Genomic DNA, 20,036 nt, shown 5'->3' with positions numbered 1-20,036 from the left:
CTATCACACAACCCCCATCGCTTACGTAAAGGACTTGCTCATGCTCTTTAACAAATTCCACCACACACAGTTTCTTTGCACACCCTTCCTCTGCATATCACAAAGTTAGTCTCTGTTGTCCAAACATACAAAACATTGCCCCACACACCCCTTCACCCGCACATCCTTCACTTTGCACACATTCACCTGTTCTGTCGCACACCGAAACCTAAAAAAGTTTAAGATGAAAATAAATAAATAAAGGAAATAAGAGCAAAACACACTAGTAATACTTGTCATAGTGTCAATGTCTGTGTCAGTGTCAGTGTCAAAGTACTTATTGATGAACCCCCCTCGTAAAGGACCTGATCAAAGAACTTTGTAAATGTCAGTGTGAGAGCGCTCATCAACAAAATGACCACTCATAAAATTAGTTTTTTTTTTTTTTTTAAATGAATTTTCAGGTACTGACAAATACCGAAAATAAAATGCCTTACACTAGGGTAATTATGTTCCATCAGAGCTCGCTTAGCCAATCGAAAATTAGAAATAAGATTTAAAGAAAATTAGAAAAATAATTTTGAATTTACGGGAAAATAGAAATATTTGACATTTTCTCGAAACTTTAGTTAAATTGCAAAAACATAGCAAAATAATGCACAATCAACACACTTTGACCGCGAGGCTAATGCTATTGTCCCTAAAGAGGTAGAGACTAATGATGCAAATCATGAATTCAAAATTTATATCATCTTAAATGAATCAAGCAAAGCGATCAAGGACAAATACTTCAAAAGAAAAGGAGAAATATTCCTATGCACCTTTTATATAATATGCACAATAGATAATAATATATTAGATATTGTGCTTACACCATTTATATATATATATATATATATTTTGGAGAGATATAAAGACACATATTAGAGATATTAATTAAAGATTTTTATTAAAATTCATCTTTTTGAAATTAGACACATTATAATTAATGTTTTATATCTTTTTATTTTTATTTTCAGTCTATTCTCAATAAAATAACTTAAATCATTATATTAAAATTTATGTGGGAATTGAATCTAGAACATCTCAATTGTTTCTCCAAACCACCCTAAATAAACTCAATTATATTCCCAACTCATTAAAATAAAACATATAAACCAAATTACTTTTCCCAACTACTTAAAATAAAACATATCTTTTTATTTGTATCATAAACTATAAATTTTATTTAAAATATAATTTTATATAATCAAATTTAAATATATTTATTACACAAAATCTTTTTGCTTCGATATATTTTTATTCTTTTAAAACTCATTTTATAAAAAGATTATATTATATTATATATATATATAATATAATCCCAACATTAAAATCATATATCACTATAATAATAAAAATAAAAATTAAAATCTGAATAATCTTGCATTAAGATTTCACTAACGAACCATTGATGACTCTATCTCATATTATCCATGCTCTAGGGAGAGCTTTGGGAGTGAAAAAAAATGACCTCAATCCTACAACCACTAAAATTCAAAGCCTCTCCATCCCTTTAGGCTACACCCTACTAAAACCCTTAAACCCTGGATCCAAGTGGAAGAACGGGACTGTGGACTCAGAGTGTGTTGAAACCCTAGAAATACATAATTCCAAGCTTGGTATCCCCAAAAAGCGTCAATATTAATAGACGGAGCATTGGTAGCATAGTACAGTGGACAGCGAACCCTTTCACAGTCTCTGCATTGCAGATCTGAAGAATAACGATATCTGTGATTGATGGCACCTTCCATCAATGTTGTAGATACAGATGTTCATGCGGAGGGGGAGTCCAAGAAGAAGAAAAGAAAATCCAAGGATTCAGCTGCACTGGCACCTTCCATCAATGTTGTAGATACAGATGTTCATGCGGAGGGGGAGTCCAAGAAGAAGAAAAGAAAATCCAAGGATTCAGCTGCACTCCAAGAAAATGCAGACGTCTGCGACGAATCTTCGAAGAAAAAGAAAAAGGAGAAGAAGATGTCTGTCAATAGCGCTGAAAATGATTCAAATCCAGGCGGTGAAGAAACCGAGTTGATTGAAATAGTGGCTAAATATTTGAGCAAGCGCGGGCTTTCCAAAACACTGTCTTCATTTATTTCAGAGACCCAATGCGTAAGTTTATTTCGTATTCTGCAATTTCATAATCTTCCTTGGATGAAGTTTCTCTATATATTCAAAATTGGGGAATTTTGAAATAGATTCATCGGCAAAGTTACACACTATTCACAGTACTCCCTTCCCAGATTCCCCACTGGGTAGCCTTCACCAAGCCTTCGAAAGTGGTAGGATAGGGAGCAGAATCAAGAGTCTAGTTCGGGGTTTACATTTGACTCTTCTCTTTAGAGCTGTCAAACCTACGAAGTCATGTGCTTTTATTCTTTGAGTGTTCACCCTCGTTTCTTTTTTTTTTAATCCAACCCAACTGCTTGAGTTTTGAACGCAATATTCACACCTTCAACTCCGAAACTAGTTTTTTGACAAATATCTTGCACATATTCTGATCAAACGCAAAAAACTAATAGGACACTGTACATATAGATTCAATCTGCGACCTTGTGTACGTGTTTTCACTAAGTAGTAATCAGCTTGCTCGAAAAATGTTAGAAAGTAGAAAGTAAAGTGAGCCCCTCAAATATTCTAAAATCAAAGTCAGAGTCACTTTGAGAATAAGTAAAAACATGGTTTTGTTTAGGACAAAATACATCATCAGATATCTTGCCAGTCTTTCCAGGATGCTATCTAAAATTTCAACTAATGAAGCAATTGGCAGTTCAGTCTTTCCTAAGAACTGTTTCGTTTACAAACAGGGCATGATCTATAAGCAGCTGAACTATTTTATTTAAGCCTATTTGTCAAACTTATTGAAGCTGTGCTAAAATATTCTACAGTTTTTGTCTGGACCTATTGCAATGTGAGATTTCTTTGTTATATGATGTTTTAGTTTTAATTTTTCTGTAAAATATGCCGTTCATTTTTTTTCTCCAATGAAAACGTCACAGGGAAATGCAAAGGAGGCTTACCCATGAATTTAAGCTTCTTTTTTTTCCAAGGAAAACTGCACAGGGAAATCCAAGAGATGCTGACCCACAGTTTGTGGATAGTATCCCTAGTTTCTCTGATCTTAATATGAACTGGGCACCTGTCTGCATTGAACTAGCCAAATGCCAAGTGACATTGACAACAATGCTTGAGCTAACCCCTTGGGCAATTTATATCTATTAAGAACTTAGAAGACATTAAGGTACATGTACAGATTAAGGAGCACATTACAAAAAAATATGAGCAGAAAAACAGGCCCACCATTGTGTAGCTCATGGGCCCAATGCAAATAAAACAACTGAAACTAATAAGTCATATTACCTCAAAATTTCCCTTTACAAAACATGCGAAGGAGAAACATGGACTCAAAAACTGTTACTAACAGACCAAATGAATCTCTCCCCTGCAAAAACACAGGGTGTCATGCAAGGAGACAGCATGAACCTGGCTGCTAAATGTGGAAGCTAAGGCCAAGCAATCAACTGCAGATATCCATAACTTGACTCACAGGTGGCTAGCCACTGAGCCTGAAACCCTATTATCACCCTGCCAAAAGGCCACAAAAGCGTGTTGGGGAGCAAAACTATGTCCATGGCCATAGTTATGAAAATCATGGAAGTTTTAGCAGCTATGCCCCACAAAGAAGATGTGCTTCTGATTGTGAAAAACTGATCTTCTGTCTGCTGGCAAGCTGGCATCCATGTGCATGCTCATGTTCAATGCTACATGGGAAAAATGGGCAGCATAACTGAGATATCAGCAAATCTAAAGAGTTTCTCTGTCAGTCTGCTTGACCTTTTGTTTGCATGCTCATGTTCAATACTACATTGGGAAAAATGGACAACACAACCCAGATATCACCAAATCACAGGAGATTCTCTGTATGTCTGCCGCAACCTTTTGTCGCTCTAGTGGGGCTGGTATCCAGTGGGACTGGCTCACTACTAAAGCCACATGTGATATACAATGGCATGATTTGAGAGCATGTGGTTGATCTGCTACCGCCTGAAGACAATTCTTGTTGATGAAGACCAAATATCAAGAGTTTTCCTTTAATTCGGCCTCGACCTATTGTCTGCATGCTCACATTCAACACTACATTAGGAAAAATGGACAACATAACCCAGATATCAGCAAATTACAAGTGATTCTTCGTATGTCTGCCTCAACCTTTTGCCCCTTGAGTGGAGCTGGTTTGCAACTAAAGCCACCTGCAAGCAGCGATAGACAATACCATGACTTGAGAGCATGTAATTGATATGCTTCCACCTAAAGACAATTCTTGTTGATGAAGACTGTCATTGTCATACTCCTTTTACTGCAAAAAAAAGTGTGTGTTGTGCTAGAGACATTTGGCTTTGCCCCTTAGCCTCAAAGCAAACTCCTTTCTCTTTCTTGCAGTGAACTTGCCGTTCCAACCATGCTGGTGAAATCCTATGCATTTTTGAGGCAGGGGGAGCGCTGCATGGGTGAGTGGGGGGCAAGTGCCTCTCCTCCTCCCTCCCATTCACTCATCCTCCTTGATAGCTTATAATTTATAATGATCAACACAAACTCCCATTCACTCATCCTCCTTGATAGATTATAAGTTATAATGATGAGCACAAACTGGAAGTTTTGTTAAAGTTGCACATCACGAACTCTCTTTTCCTTTAATTGATTTTTTTTGATCTCCAAAGCTAGAAGAAGTGACTTTATATCGTTTTTTCATTGTTGCCAATGTTGAGTGGCAATCCGTTGTTGCTCCTTAGCCCAAATCGGTTGATTGAATCTTGAGTGTAAAAGCATGTTTGTTTTTCTCTTTTCCTTTCACATATTTTGATATGATAGGTTATTTATGCAATTTACAAAGTCAGGCGTACCTTTTGCCACTCTCGTGAGTTTGGTGGCTAGGAAGAGTGTCTTGCAACTAAAGCCACCTCCTACATACCATGCAATGAATTGAGAGCTTGCAGGTGATCTGCAACTATGTGATATCCTATGTTGCCAAGAAACGTGGGTGCGGGGACAGGGACGGCATTTTTGGAAACAGGGTGTGTGGGTTCGTCGGGTAATATAATAATATTAAATTTTAATAATTATATTTTATAAATTATAAATTTATAATTAATAATATATATGAAATTTGAATTTGTATATTTTTTCAACTTTAAACAAGAAAACTTTAATGATAATCATTTAAACATGCACATTAAACATTCAACATTGACATTGAAATGGTACCCTTGCAACACAGGAAATAATGGTTATCTTTGTGAAATTTTAGAGTTCTCCTTAACTGGTATCCCAAGTGACATTGCTTCCTCGATTCTGGCCTAAATCCTTGACGATTATGACAATCTGACCGCACCTGGTAAGACGAGTAGCAAATTCCTCAATTGGAGGCAGCTTTGATTCCAAAAATGCAAAAAACCTTGAGATTTTGACTCTGATCCATGATTCCATGACACAAACTCAAGGGAAAAATAATAAAAATATCATAATCTCATAGACTCTAGAAGCATGCATGCTTTTCTATAGTAGAAAGATTCATATAATAGAAGGATGACAGGAAATCCCCTTCATGGTATATAGTTTTATGGTTGGTACAGGTGCAGTTTCATGGCTGAGTCAAAGGCCGCATGCAATGTCTTTTCCCTCCATTGAATGAGGGTATAGAGCGACAATTAGTGTAGCTTGTGAGGAGATAATTGTTGATCTGCAAATATCACAAGCTGATTCTACAACACTCCACTATGACAATCATGGTGTACTTAATTGGCAAAGAACCCTATGTTTCATGATTGTAACAAACACGTGGAAGTGCATTGCCACTTCATTTGACTGATGACAGAGAACAAGCAAATTGAGCTGCAATATTGTGCAACCCAAGTCAATTCTTTAGGGCACCTTCAACTTCATCGCCTTTTATTGAAAATGTATTGTAGTAGTAAATTTTTGCATTGAAATGCCGATGTTAAAACTAATACGTGGTTTTCACCTAGAAATGTGGAATATAATAATCATATTGAAATTTCTTACTTAGCTTTTTATGGAAATTTCTTGCTCACCTTTTTATAGAAATTGTACTGTGGATTCCACTTTGTCAACCTTGTTATGTTTGTTGAAGAAAAAGAACTGGAGCAAGGTTTCCAAGTTATGCAAAGATTTTTTAGAGAAAGAGAACTGGAGCAGGTTTCAAATTTATTAATATGTGGTATACATAAAAAGAAGGAAATTTGTTGGGCTTATTCAGATACGATGATAAACCATCCACAGACAGGCTATTTTAAACACATACCCTGTTTATTTTTGATAGCTGTCTTGTTTAGACCTGCTTTCAATATTCTTAGTACACAAAAGTTAGAATTTGGAATTGTTCAAACTTTCACAAGTATTTTCTTAATCTGGTCAATGTCTTGGTCTTTCTTGTGTCTTGTTATATTGCAGCATGTGCTTGAGCATGGCAGACCACATGAGCGCTGTGCTGTAATCAAGAAACTAGCAGGACAAATAGTGAAAATGAGTCAACAAAAGTTTGCCTCAAATGACAACAAATCCAAAAATGGAAGGAATTCAATTTTAGTCTGAGTTGTCCTATACAACAAATATCATGCCTTCCCCACCAACAAAATGATCCTAAATTGATTGTCACAAGAAGTATTAATTTGGACTAAATCCAACAAACCTAGAGGACACACATATTATCATGAAACATGACATAGTGAAGCCATATTGAAGAACCCATTAATTTTTAATGAAGAACCCAAAGAACCCGAAGAACCCAAGAACCCAACCTGAAGAACCCGAAGAACCCAAGAACCCAACCTGAAGAACCCGAAGAACCCGAAGAACCCAAGAACCCAAGCACCCGAAGAACCCAAGAACCCAAGAACCCGTCAAAGGCTAAGAACCCAATTTTTTTTTTGAAGAACCCGGTTCGTTTGGGTGCGTCTGAGAAGAACCCGTCCCCGAATCCGGGACTTGGGTGCGGGAACCCGGGACAGGTTCGAGAACCCTACCCCCGGGTGCGGGTACCCGTGCAACACAGGTGATATCCTCTATTTTGGGAGCTACTATGGAGTTAGCCTTTAGCTCGCATGGTCCCTTGGGCAAAAAGGGTGTTAAATGGTGTAGGGATCACTTTTTGGCATATTATACTTAGGGGATATGAATAATAAGTGGGTCTCATGTTGAAGATGGTCACTTAAGTTGTGGACCACACCACATAGCAAACAAGTTGCATTAGTAGGAGGGCGTCAACTCACATGAGGAGATGGGGGCCACCAAGGGGGTCAAATTGGCCCATGAGGTATATAAGTGCAGAAAAAGGTCACACCAAATCATGTTGGTCATTTGAACTTAGAAAATGACCTCTTGTAAGATGCTTAGCATAAGTGTTTGGAGTGTTGCGTAGCACAAGGGTTCTAGGTGAAATCTAAGTCAGTTTCAGAGAACTTCAAGTGTCTACCTAGCTGGAAATTGGAGGAGTCCAACTCAGGGCTTCTATAGAATTTCGTCTTCCGCAATTTTGGAAAACAATGCGCATTTTGGGGTGTAGAGACAGGGAGTTTACTTGATCATTTGGGCCAACTTTAGAGGGGTTTGTGGAGTGAGAATTTTGGGTTTCATCTACCATCCGACATTGGAGTTTTGGTGGAGTTTGGGCATACAGGGAGTAGGGGAAAATTGTGAGGGTCGTGCCTCTCTTTCTGGTAATGCGTGGGTCTCTTTGGGAAGCCTACACAGTCTTGTGGGACGAATTGATAGTCTTTCCTTCGAGTTGGAGTTTGGGGGTGTGCCGTGCAGAATTTGGGGAGTTCTAGTTGACGGATTGGAGCCACTTCCAACAACATCATTTCTTGTAGAGGGTCGTGTAGGCAGTTTATTGGGCCATTCACACCAATTGGGGAAAATTCACACTACCAGGCACCGTGCTAAACCCTTTTTGGGTTTTTGGAGAGGTTCTTGTGGGTGTATTTTTAGGCTTTGTGCTGCATGGGTGAGTGTGGGGCAAGTGCCTCTCCTCCTCCCTCCCATTCACTCATCCTCCTTAATAGATTATAATGATTAGCGCAAAATGGAAGTTTTGTTAAAGTTGCACATCACGTACTCTCTTTTCCTTTAATTGAATTTCTTTGATCTCCAAAGCTAGAAGAAGTGACTTTTATATTATTTTTTCATTGTTTCTAATGTTGAGTGGCAATTTGTTGTTGTCCCTTAGCCCAAATCTGTTGATTGAATCTTGAGTGTAAAAGCATGTTTGTTTTTTTCTTTTCCTTCTACATATTTTGATATGATAGGTTATTTATGTAATTTACAAAGTCAGGCGTACCTTTAGCCACTCTCGTGAGTTTGGTGGCTAGCAAGAGTGTCTTGTAACTAAAGCCACCTGCTACATACCATGCAATGACTTGAGAACATGCAAGTGACCTACAACTATGTGATATCCCCTATTTTGTGAGCTACTATGGAGTTAGCCTTTAGCCCACTTGGTCCATTGGGTAAAAGGGGGTTAAATGGTGTAGGGATCATTTTTGGTATATTAACACTTTTTGGCATATTCTACTTTGAAGATGAATAATAAGTGTGTCCCATGTTGAAGATGGGCACTTAAGTTGTGGACCACGTAGCAAACAAGTCACATCACTAGGAGGGGGTCGATTCACATGAGGAGATGGGGGCCACCCAGGGGGTCAAATTGGCCTATGAGGTATATAAGGGCAGAAAAGTGTTACACCAAATCATCTTCGCCATTTGAACTTTGAAATTGACCTCTTGTAAGCTGCTTAGCGCAAGGGTTTGGAGTGCTATTCAGCACAAGGGTACCAGGTGGAATCTAAGCTGGTTTCGGAGAACTTCGAGTGTCTCCCTAGATGGAAATCGGAGGAGTCCACCTCAGGGCTTCTATAGAGTCTCATCTTTAGCAATTTTGGACAACAATGCGCATTTCTGGGGCACAAAGACAGGGAGTTTACTTGATCATTTGGGCCAACTTCAGAGGGGTTTGTGGAGTGAGAATTTTGGGTTTCATTTACCATCTGAAGCTAGAGTCTTGGTGGAGTTTGGGCATACGAGAAGTAGGGGAAAATTGTGAGTGTCGTGCCTCTTTTTTTGTAGTGCATGGGTTTCTTTGGGAAGCTTGCGCAATCTTGTGGGACAAATTGATATCCTTTCCTTATAGTTGGAGTTTGGTGGTGTGCCGTGGAGGATTATTAACAGAATTTGGGGAGTTCCAATTGACGGATTGGGGCCACTTCCAGCAACATCATTTCTTGCAGAGGGCTGTTAGGATATTCCGACACATAGGATATAGTTAAGTTCAACTTGGTCTAGTATAGAGTTAGGTTAGAGTTAGTAAAGTGTGTTTCTTTACCGTTGTACATTTTGTAACTTACAATCCGACGGTCACGATATGTAGTGATCCGACGGTTCACTCTCACCTCGGTATTACTGACACTTGATCCGTGGCTTGACACCCGATTGGTCCATGAGTTCTATTTCAAGCGCATGGAGGGTCATTGTTCGAGTAATCCGTGCATGAGAGAAGCTTATGTAAATTTTCATTCTTTGATTAATAAATTGCCTGTAGTACCCACGTTGGGACAGGCCGTGGACTGTTTCCCTCCTTGCACTTTGAGGGTTTTAACCACGTCAAAAATACTGGTGTATTGATTTGAGATCTGGTTGTGAGCGGTGTCCTTTTGGTGTTCTTTCTGAGGAACTTACCCTGTAAATTCCTACATGGTATCAGAGCAATTTGAGGGCCGCGTCCGTTGGTGATCCAAATCTGAAGCCGGTAGATCTGCATGCGGCTGTCGTTTCCTAGATCTGCTGTTTCTGACTGCTTTCGGGCCGAGAGGACTGCTCTGTTGCGTTCGGAGCATCTGTTCCAGTGAGGAACCCCCTTCGTTTCACGCGAAAAGGTTTCCGGTAGCCCTAGCTGCGTCATTTTTCAGATCGGGAGGTATACATTGTTTTTTTTTTGCAGTTTACTGTTATTTTCTCTCTGCTTATTTCGGTTTCGGTTTATTTAGCCCTTTTTTTTTAACCGGATCTATACCCTTCATTTCTGCGTATGCTCTTTGCCCTGCGACTCTGTGCGATCTGGGCAAATCAGAAACAGAAAGGAAGGATTTTTCTCATGCGTATGCTCTTTTCCCTGCACCTTAGTGTGATCTAGGAAAATCAGAAACATTGAGAAAAATATTTAGTTTTTCGGCTAAAGCTAACTTTGAGATTTTTTTTTTTAAATTTCTAGTTTTTTGGCTAAAGCTAACTTCGAGCCGCAAGGTTCGTTTTTCTTTGCATATTCGTGTTGGGTTTTGTGTTTTGTGTTTTGTAGGGAAAAAGAGCTTTCTCAAGGCAAGCACGCAAACCAAGGCCCCCCCCCCTCTCTCTCTCTCAAATTTTTTGTATAGATCAATTGGTTCAAAGCTATTTTAAGAGAGTAGAGGTCTTGGGTTCAAGTCTCCATTTTGTGGGGGCGGATTTTTTCATTCCCGCACATTCGCGCACTTTGCCGGCAACTTCAACAATTTTTTTTCAAAAAGCCATAACTTCTTCATCCGGAAGCCTTTTTCAGAGCCGTTTTTTTTAAAACCGCCTATTTTTTCGAGATCTATCCATTGGAACACTTACTTTCAGCATCTTTAGCTTCAGTTTTTAAAAAAAATGGAAAGTCCATGCCAAGTCATTCTTGACAGCACTAACTACTTCCAATGGGTAGCCTACATGGAAGATTTACTTAGAAGTAAAGGTCTCTTCAGAATAGCCACAGACCAAGAGAAGAAACCAAAAGATGAAGACAAGGTTGCAAAATGGGAAAATAGACAAGATCAAGCACGTGGTTTGATAGGGATGTCTATTTCTCCTGATCTTAGATTCCACATTGCAGACCTTGAGACTCCTCATGAAGCATTAGAAAAACTTGCTAAAGTTTTTGGGATTAAAAATGAAATTAGAGCCCATCAACTTGAAAATGAGCTGCTTACTTTGGATCCTAATAATTTTTCTTGCATTGAAGATTTCTTGTCCAAATTCAAGACCCTTAGATATCTCTTGGAAGGTGTTAAAGTTAAGAAAGAAGATGGTAACCTTATTTATTCCATCCTTACTAAGTTGGGATCAGCCTACTCTGTATTTGTTTCCACTTTCCATTCTACAAGGGAAGCTTTCATTTGTCAAGGAAAAGACTACAAGGCCCCTTCCTTTGACTCCTTTTGTGATTCCTTAATAAGAGAACAAGAAAAACTCTTACACCTTGGTCTTCTTAATCTTGGAAACTCTTCCACGAAAGCGTTAGCCGCCCAGCAGCAACCAAATTCAAAGAATCCTAAGAAGTCATATCCTCCAAAGAATGGTCTTAAACCATCTCAGCCTCAAAATGAAAGATCATTTCAGCAAAATGATAAGACCAATAAAAGCAAATGGAAGAAGACTGATAGACATTGTAACTTTTGTAATCGAGATGGCCACTTAGAGTCTAAATGCTTTAAGAAGATGGAAGCCTTGGAAGCCGCAATGAAAAAACATAACATCCATGTGGAGCCTACTTCAACTTCAACTTCCGGAATGGCACTTTCTGCATGTCATTGTCAATCATCTCAGTCTGGTTATGCATTAAATGTATCTTCTTCTTTTTCTCATTCTCATGAGTGGCTCATTGATTCTGGAGCCTCTTGTCACATGGCCAAAAACCAAGCCATGTTTTCTTCTTTAAATGATTGTAACACCAAAAATATATATGTTGGTGATGATAGATCTCTTAATGTTGTAGGGACTGGAACTGTTCATCTAGACAATGGTCAGTTTAATGATGTATTATGTGTTCCAACCTTATCCTGCAACCTTCTATCTGTCTATCAGATAACTCATTCAGGTGAAGGTAAAATTGTTGAATTTTCACCTCATGATGTTGTAATCAAGGATCTAAAAGATCCTAAACAGATTCTAGCTACTGGTCTTGCTGATGATTCCAAAAGGTTGTATAAGTTTCACAACTTTGGGTCATCAAATCTTCCCTCAGTATTTATTGCTCATAATGATGAAGTGAGCAAACTTTGGCATGAGCGATTTGGTCACTTAAACTATCGCTCCCTTCAGCATCTATGTAAAGAAAATATGGTGACAGGTCTTCCTATGGTATCTTGCAGAGATGGTGTTTGTTCCGGATGTGTACTCGGAAAACATCATCGGGACAGTTTTGACAAACGTGCCTCTTGGCACGCCTTAGCCCCTTTACAGCTTGTGCACAGTGATTTATGTGGTCCTCTTCCTGTTGCTTCATTCTCTGGCTGCAAGTACTTCTTAACTTTCATTGATGATTTCTCCAGACGCACTTGGGTATACTTCTTAAAACTCAAGAGCGAAGTATTTAACACCTTTTTGGCCTTCAAAGCCTTTGTAGAAAAACAATCTGGACATCAAATTCTGAAGCTAAGAACTGATAATGGTGGAGAATATGTTAAAAACACATTCATCAACTTTTGCACCGAAAATGGAATTCAAATGCAACATACTGTTCCATACACTCCACAACAAAATGGTGTAGCTGAAAGGAAAAATCACACCTTAAAGGAAATGGCTAATTGTATGCTGCAATCTAAAGGACTCAGTCTTAGTTTTTGGGCCGAAGCAATTAATTGTGCAAATTATATAATCAATCGCACTCCTACTAAGGTTCTAGAGAATATCACTCCAGAAGAAGCTTGGAGTTCCATTAAACCAGATGTAAGTCACTTTCGTGTGTTTGGAAGTGAAGCATGGGCCCATATTCCAGATGAAAAGCATAAAGCTTTAGAACCTAAGAGTGAGAAATGTACTTTTGTTGGATATTCTGAAGATGTAAAAGGTTATAGACTTATTCCATTTAAGTCCAAAAATGTTATCATTAGAAGAGATGTAAAGTTTGATGAAAATAAATCGGCCTGCGAGCCTAGTCCGGCGGATGTGCCACCTCTTCCTATCTCTTCTACTTTTGAAAACATTTCTTCTTCAAATGATGAAAGCGAGGATGATAATCCTCCCCCACCTTCTCAGGATCCTCAACTTCCACGATGGGTCCGTGCTACTCGGGATGCAGCAGGTGATCTTGCCGGTGATCCTACAGATCAGCGACGTACACGTTCTCAGTTTGAAAGAGCCTCTTCTTTACTGGCTCAAGCTCCAGTAAATCATGATCCTGACACTTTTGCAGAAGCTTCAGGCCATCCACATTGGGAAGCAGCTATGAATGAAGAATATCATTCATTGATGACAAATGATACATGGGATCTTGTTCCTCTACCAAAGGGACGCAAACTTGTTAGATGTAAATGGGTTTACAGAACCAAGTATGGACCAGATGGGAAAGTTGATAAACATAAAGCTCGTCTCGTTGCTAAGGGCTTTTCACAGGTTGAAGGCATTGACTACACTGAAACCTTCTCCCCTGTTGCCAAAATGAACTCTATCCGCCTTGTTCTTTCCCTTGCTGCCTCTTTAAAATGGGAAGTCCATCAGATGGATGTTAAATCTGCCTTCTTGCATGGGGACTTGCAGGAAGAAATCTATATGGAACAACCCATTGGCTTCATACAAATAGACTCCAGCCTTGTTTGTCGACTTAAGAAATCCCTTTATGGCCTCAAGCAAGCTCCTCGGGCTTGGTATGCCAAAATGGACAGCTTTCTTTTAGAATCTGGCTTTTCTAGGTGTCATTCTGACAATACTGTCTACACCAAGAAAGTGGGCAACTCTCTTATCATCCTTGTTCTTTATGTTGATGATCTTATTCTTACTGGTAGTGATCCCAACCTTATAAACCATGTGAAGTCCAGCCTTAAAAAGAATTTTGAAATGACAGACTTAGGACACTTACACTATTTTCTCGGTCTTCAAGTCTTGCAATCCCAGGAGGGTATTTTCCTTTCCCAGTCCAAGTATGCTTGTGATATTCTTCGTCATTTTCACATGGAAGACTGTAAGCCAGCCCCTGCTCCCTTTCAGTCTGGAGTCAAACTTTCAGTCTCTTGTACTTCTCCTGAAGTTGATGCTACCTTATATCGTCAACTTGTCGGAAAACTCTTGTATTTAACCCATACTCGTCCTGATCTTTCCTTTGCTGTTGGCCTTGTTGCTCGTTTTATGCAAAACCCCCGTGAAAGTCATTGGAAAGCAGCTAAAAGAATACTTCGTTATGTTCGAGGTACAGTACAGTTTGGGATTCATTACAGTGCCAAAGCAGCTCCTCTGTTAGTTGGTTTCACTGATTTTGATTGGGCTGGTGACCCTGATGATCGGAAGTCTACTGTCGGTTATGTCTTCACTCTTGGTTCAGGACCCATTACATGGGCTTGTAAGAAACAGGCTGCCATTTCTCTTTCGTCAGCAGAAGCAGAGTATCGTGGTGCCGTGGAAGCTAGTAAGGAAGCCTTGTGGCTTCGTCAGATCCTATCAGAGTTTGGCTTTGAGCAGCAGCATCCAACCACACTTTGGTGTGATAATCAAAGTGCCATTCAGCTATGCAAAGATCCAGTCCAGCATCAGCGCAGCAAACACATTGAACTACACATGCACTTCATCAGAAAGCTCATTCATGACCATGTTCTTGAAGTGCAATATTGTCCAACAGATGATCAGGTTGCAGACATCTTCACAAAGGCTCTCACAGAGGCGAAGTTCACTAAACTTCGATATATGCTTGGAGTTCAGGAAGTTGTCACTAAGGGGGGATAGGCTCTAGTGCCTCCTTCCTTCTCCTATTGTGTCATATTTGTAAATCCTTCAATCCTATCCCAATTTGTTCTTAAGGGGGGATGTTAGGATATTCCGACACATAGGATATAGTTAAGTTCAACTTGGTCTAGTATAGAGTTAGGTTAGAGTTAGGTAAAGTGTGTTTCTTTACCGTTGTACATTTTGTAACTTACAATCCGACGGTCACGATATTTAGTGATCCGACGGTTCACTCTCACCTCGTTATTACCGACACTTGATCCGTGGCTTGACACCCGATTGGTCCATGAGTTCTATTTAAAGCGCATGGAGGGTCATTGTTCGGGTAATCCGTGCATGAGAGAAGCTTATGTAAATTTTCATTCTTTGATTAATAAATTGCCTGTAGTACCCACGTTGGGACAGGCCGTGGACTGTTTCCCTCCTTGCACTTTGAGGGTTTTAACCACGTCAAAAATACTGGTGTATTGATTTGAGATCTGGTTGTGAGCGGTGTCCTTTTGGTGTTCTTTCTGAGGAACTTACCCTGTAAATTCCTACAAGGGCCACATAGGTAGTTCAGTTGGCCCATTCGCACCAGTTGGGGAAAATTCACATTACTAGGCACCACTAAACCCTTTTTGGGTTTTTCTTGGGTTTTTGGAGAGGATATTGTGGGTGTATTTTCAGGGTTTGTGCTGCATGGGTGAATGGGGGGCAATTACCTCTCCTCCTCATAGTATTAAAAACCGACCGATTTGAATTGGAAACCGGTCAAACCGACTCGTTCATTAGCTAAACTAGCTCGACTGGGCAAAAAACCCAGTAAGAGGGGGCTTTTCGCCGATTTTCTAGAAAAGCCGGGCCTAACCGGCTGATTTACGTCGTAAATCAGCCGGTTCATTGCCACGTCAAATCAGCCGATTTACATCATAAATCAACGGACCCTCTAGGCAGCGTTTTGGTGGTTTCTGAGGTGGTTTGGAGGGAATCAAGGGTTGTTTCCCTCCAAAAACACCCCCTCCAAGCCAATAAAAGGAGGTCTCCCCTCTCATTTGCCTCACACATCTCATTTGGAGTTTTTGTGAGTTTCATTGGGAGCTTGGAGAGTGTTGAGTTTTTGTTGGAGTAGTCATCTTGGAGGCTTGGAGTTGGACTTGGAGCTATTTTGGAGATAGTTTGGAGCTGTTAGTAAAGTTGGCATCTTCAAGAGGAGGCTAAGGAAGCTAGTTTGCATTTCCAGGTAAGGATTTTCACTTGAAAAAATCCATATTTCACTATTGTCCATGTATTTAATTTTTTTATGTGTTCTATGCTACATTGTTATCAAATCTCTAGTTCTATGCTATCAAATTTTGTAGGCTAAATATGCCCATTTTTTTCCCAAATTTATCTTAGGTTTTCCATTTTTCTTAGCTGCATTTTTTTTTAATGGCAAATTTCTTTGCAAATTTCAAATATTTCTAGCCACCATGCCTCCAAAAGCCAAGGACAATGCATGGGCTCATTGTGATGTGATTGATGGAAAAATGATATGCAAATTTTGTAATAAATCTATTGGAGGTGGTGGGGGTATTCTCAGGTTGAAACAACACTTGGCTGGGATAAGAGGCCAAGTAAAGCCATGTGATGCACCAAAGGAAGTGATAGGTCTTGTTAGGGTAGAATACCTTGCCAAGTTTGAGAAGTTTGAGGAGAATAAGGCCAGGGAGAAGGCTGTCCAAGAATAAATTACAAGAAAGAAGGAAAATTTACAAGCCATGAAAGAGAGTGCATATGATGATTTTGAGATTCAAGACTCCTCTTCTATCCCTTCCACCAATGACCCCTTTCACTGTGTTCCTCCTGCTCTTGGGTCTTATCATCAAGGCCAACAATCTAAAGGAACAAAGAGGAATATCCAGAGTTATTTTTCAGCCTCTGTAATCACTGCTTGTGCTAATCCCACTTCTTCTCAACCAAGTCGTCAAGCCACTTTGGATGAACATTGGAAAAAACAATGCAAAGAATCTTCTTTTCAATACATTGCTAGATGGTGGTATGATGCAGATATCTCATTTAATGCTGCTCACTCAGCTTATTACCAAGCTATGTGGGACTCTGTTATAGCTACAGGAAAGGGCTTCAAAGGCCTTACTGTGCATGCCTTGAGGGAAGCTCTTTTGCAAAAATAAATTTCTTCCATTGATGAGTATTTGGTTGAGTATAAAGAGTCATGGCTCAAAACAGGTTTTTTCATCATGTCAGATGAATGGACCGATGGAAAGAACCACACTATCATTAATTTCCTTGTTTCTTGCCCTCAAGGAACCGTGTTTTTAAGATCAGTTGATGCATCTGAGAAGGTGAAGGATGCAACCCTTCTATTTGAGCTTTTGGATGAGATTATTCAAGCAGTGGGGGAACAAAATGTTGTGCAGGTCATCACAAATAATGCCTCAAACTATGTTCTTGCTGGAGATGCTTGAGTCCAAATATAAGACCATATTTTGGATTCCATGTGTTGCACATTGCATAGACCTCATGCTTGAGGACATAAGCAAAGTGGAGTGGGTAAAAAACACTGTAGAGCATGTCAAGTGCATTACAAAATACATATACAACCACTCATGGGTATTGAGCCTAATGAGGAAAAACACTGGGGGCAAAGAGTTTGTCGCGTCTGCAATTCACTTCCTTACATTGCAATGTCTCAATTCTCAATAAAAAATTTACAGAAAATGTTTTCTTCTGATGATTGGACTTCATCTCGATGGGCTCGTAGACAAGATGACAAAGACACCAAAAAGAAAGTTTTTGACAATTATTTTTGGAAAAGGTCTGCAAATCTTGTGGAATTACTGAGCCCCTTGTTAAGGTGCAATAGATGGTGGATGGGGAAAAATTAGCCATGGGCTACATTTATGAGGCTATGGATCAAGCAAAGGAGCAAATATGGGCAACTTACAAGGATAAGTTAGCTAAATATGGGCGTATATGGGAGATCATTGATAACAGATGGAACAATCAACTCCTTCGTCCTATACATGCAACTGGGTATTTTTTGAACCCAAAGTATCATTATAGAGTTCGGCTAGGAGATTTGCAAGTTAGAGAGGTCAGAGATGGATTGTATGATTGTCCCTAACCATGTGGATCAGTTGGAAATACATAGACAACTTACTCTTTTTAGTATGGCAACATTTACCTTTGGCAAAAACTTGGCAAATATGGCAAGATATGTGGATCAACCAGGTAAGCAATTCCAATTTGTTTTTCTTTTAAAGTTCAATTGTTTACAAATTTACAATTCAAATTGTCTGTAAATACTTGTAAATAAGTAATGAAATGAACTAAGTTACTAATTAATGTCTTTTTCTTTGCAGCACATTGGTGGGAGTCATTTGGCGGCCAATGTCCTCAATTGCAAAAGTTTGCAGTTAGAGTCCTCAACCAAACTTGTAGTGCTTTAGGTTGTGAGCGCAATTGGTCTATTTTTGAGCACATACACACGAAGAAGAGAAACTGTTTGGAACAAAAACGGTTAAATGATCTTGTCTTCGTGCAATACAACCTTCGACTAAGGCACAACCAAATGATGAACAAAAGACCTGATCTAGATCCCATTGTGTTGGACGATATTGATCCAACATCAGAATGGGTGGAGGAGACTGAAGATCTTGATTTTGATGTTGACATGGTGTTAGGGGGGGATGAAGCAGATTTGGTAGCGCCATCAGAACCATAATTAGTAGCTGCATCAAGCAAAGGCAAACAACCAATGGAAGGCACTAGTTGTGCAACTCAACCAACTCATGCTTCCATTAGGTCCACTTCTATTGTTATTGGTGGCAATGCTACTACTGAGGTTGCAGATGAGGCTGAGGCATCCTCAAACTCTGATTCAGATGATGTTTATGTAGCTCCTGTTGATGATCCTGTTTCTAGTAGTGATGATGAGTTTGATCATGATGTGGAATGATCATGTTGATCACTGATATGTACTAGTAGACTTGTAGTCTTGTAGTAGCTCAATGGCCCCATAGCATGTAGCATTGTTTTTGGACTTTATCGGCCATTTAGAGCCTCATTGCTGATGTATTTTGTCGATGATATATATTGCACTTGGTGCCATTTTGATATATTCACCTGCACATGGTATATAGATGAGCAAACTTTGCATATTTTATCTCTATTGGTTTGGAATGATGGTTTTAAATCTTAAAAATAGTATTTTTCATTAAAAAATAATTATATCATGTATTTTTTTAAAAACTGGTTCATTTAGATCTGACCAGTCCTGGTTTTCACTGGTTCTAGTTTGAAACCCGATTTATTAGGTGGACCGGTCCATGCACCGGTTCCGGTTTTTAATACTATCCTCGTCCCTTCCATTCACTCATCCTCCTTGATAGATTATAATGATCAACACAAATTGGAAGTTTTGTTAAAGTTGTACATCATGAACGCTCTTTTCCTTTAATTGATTTTCTTTGATCTCCAAATCTAGAAGAAGTGATTTTTATATTGTTTTTTCATTGTTGCCAATGTTGAGTGACAATCTATTGTTGCCCCTTAGCCCAAATCGGTTGATTGAATGTTGAGTGTAAAAGCATGTTTGTTTTTTCTTTTCCTTTTACATGTTTTGATATCATAGGTTATTTATGCAATTTACAAAGTCAGGGATATCTTTTGCCACTCTCATGAGTTTGGTGGCCAACAAGAGTGTCTTGCAACTAAAGCCACCTGCTACATACCATGCAATGAATTGAGAGCATGCAGGTGATTTACAACTATGTGATATCCCCTATTTTGTGAGCTACTATGGAGTTAGGCTTTAGCCCACTTGGTCCCTTGGGCAAAAAGGGGGTTAATTGGTGTAGGGATCACTTTTTGGCATATTAACACTTTTTGGCATATTGTACTTAGGAGATATGAATAATAAGTGGGTCCCCACGTTGAAGATGGTCACTTATGTTATTGACCAAATAGCAAACAAGTCTCATCACTAGGAGGGGGTCGACTCACATGAGGAGATGGGGGCCACCACGGGGGTTGAATTGGCCCATAAGGTATATAAGGGCAAAAGATAAGTCACACCAAATCATCTTGGCCATTTGAACTTAGAAATCGACCTCTTGTACACTGCTTAGCACAAGGGTTTGGAGTGTTGCTTAGCACAAGGGTTCCAGGCAGAATCTAAGCCGGTTTCAGAAAACTTCGAGTGTCTCCCTAGCTGGAAATTGGAGGAGTCCACCTCAGGGCTTCTATAGAGTGTCATCTTCAACAATTTTGGACAACAACGTGCATTTCTGGGGCGC

General features: G+C 39.4%; 1 protein-coding gene across 2 annotated transcripts in view; it reads left to right on the top strand.

Annotated features, from left to right (window-relative positions):
* Positions 1-1,494: 1,494 nt before the first annotated feature.
* Positions 1,495-20,036, top strand: part of LOC149227767 (uncharacterized) — a 104,330-nt gene continuing 85,788 nt past the window's right edge. Inside the window, exon 1 of one of the 2 annotated variants that reach the window (XM_089377920.1) lies at positions 1,495-2,133. In XM_089377920.1, the coding sequence (XP_089234046.1) occupies positions 1,759-2,133 (375 nt within the window). In that variant the 5' untranslated portion in view covers positions 1,495-1,758. The remainder of the gene's footprint in view (positions 2,134-20,036) is intronic. The other variant, XM_089377921.1, reaches the window with a different exon arrangement.

Source organism: Pinus tabuliformis, chromosome J (assembly GCF_031772625.1).
Source record: "Pinus tabuliformis cultivar Carrire ecotype Pingquan chromosome J, CPIR1, whole genome shotgun sequence".
Taxonomy (NCBI): Eukaryota; Viridiplantae; Streptophyta; class Pinopsida; order Pinales; family Pinaceae; genus Pinus; species Pinus tabuliformis.
Note: the sequence above shows the minus strand (reverse complement) of the source record. Positions and strands in the feature narration are given on the sequence as shown.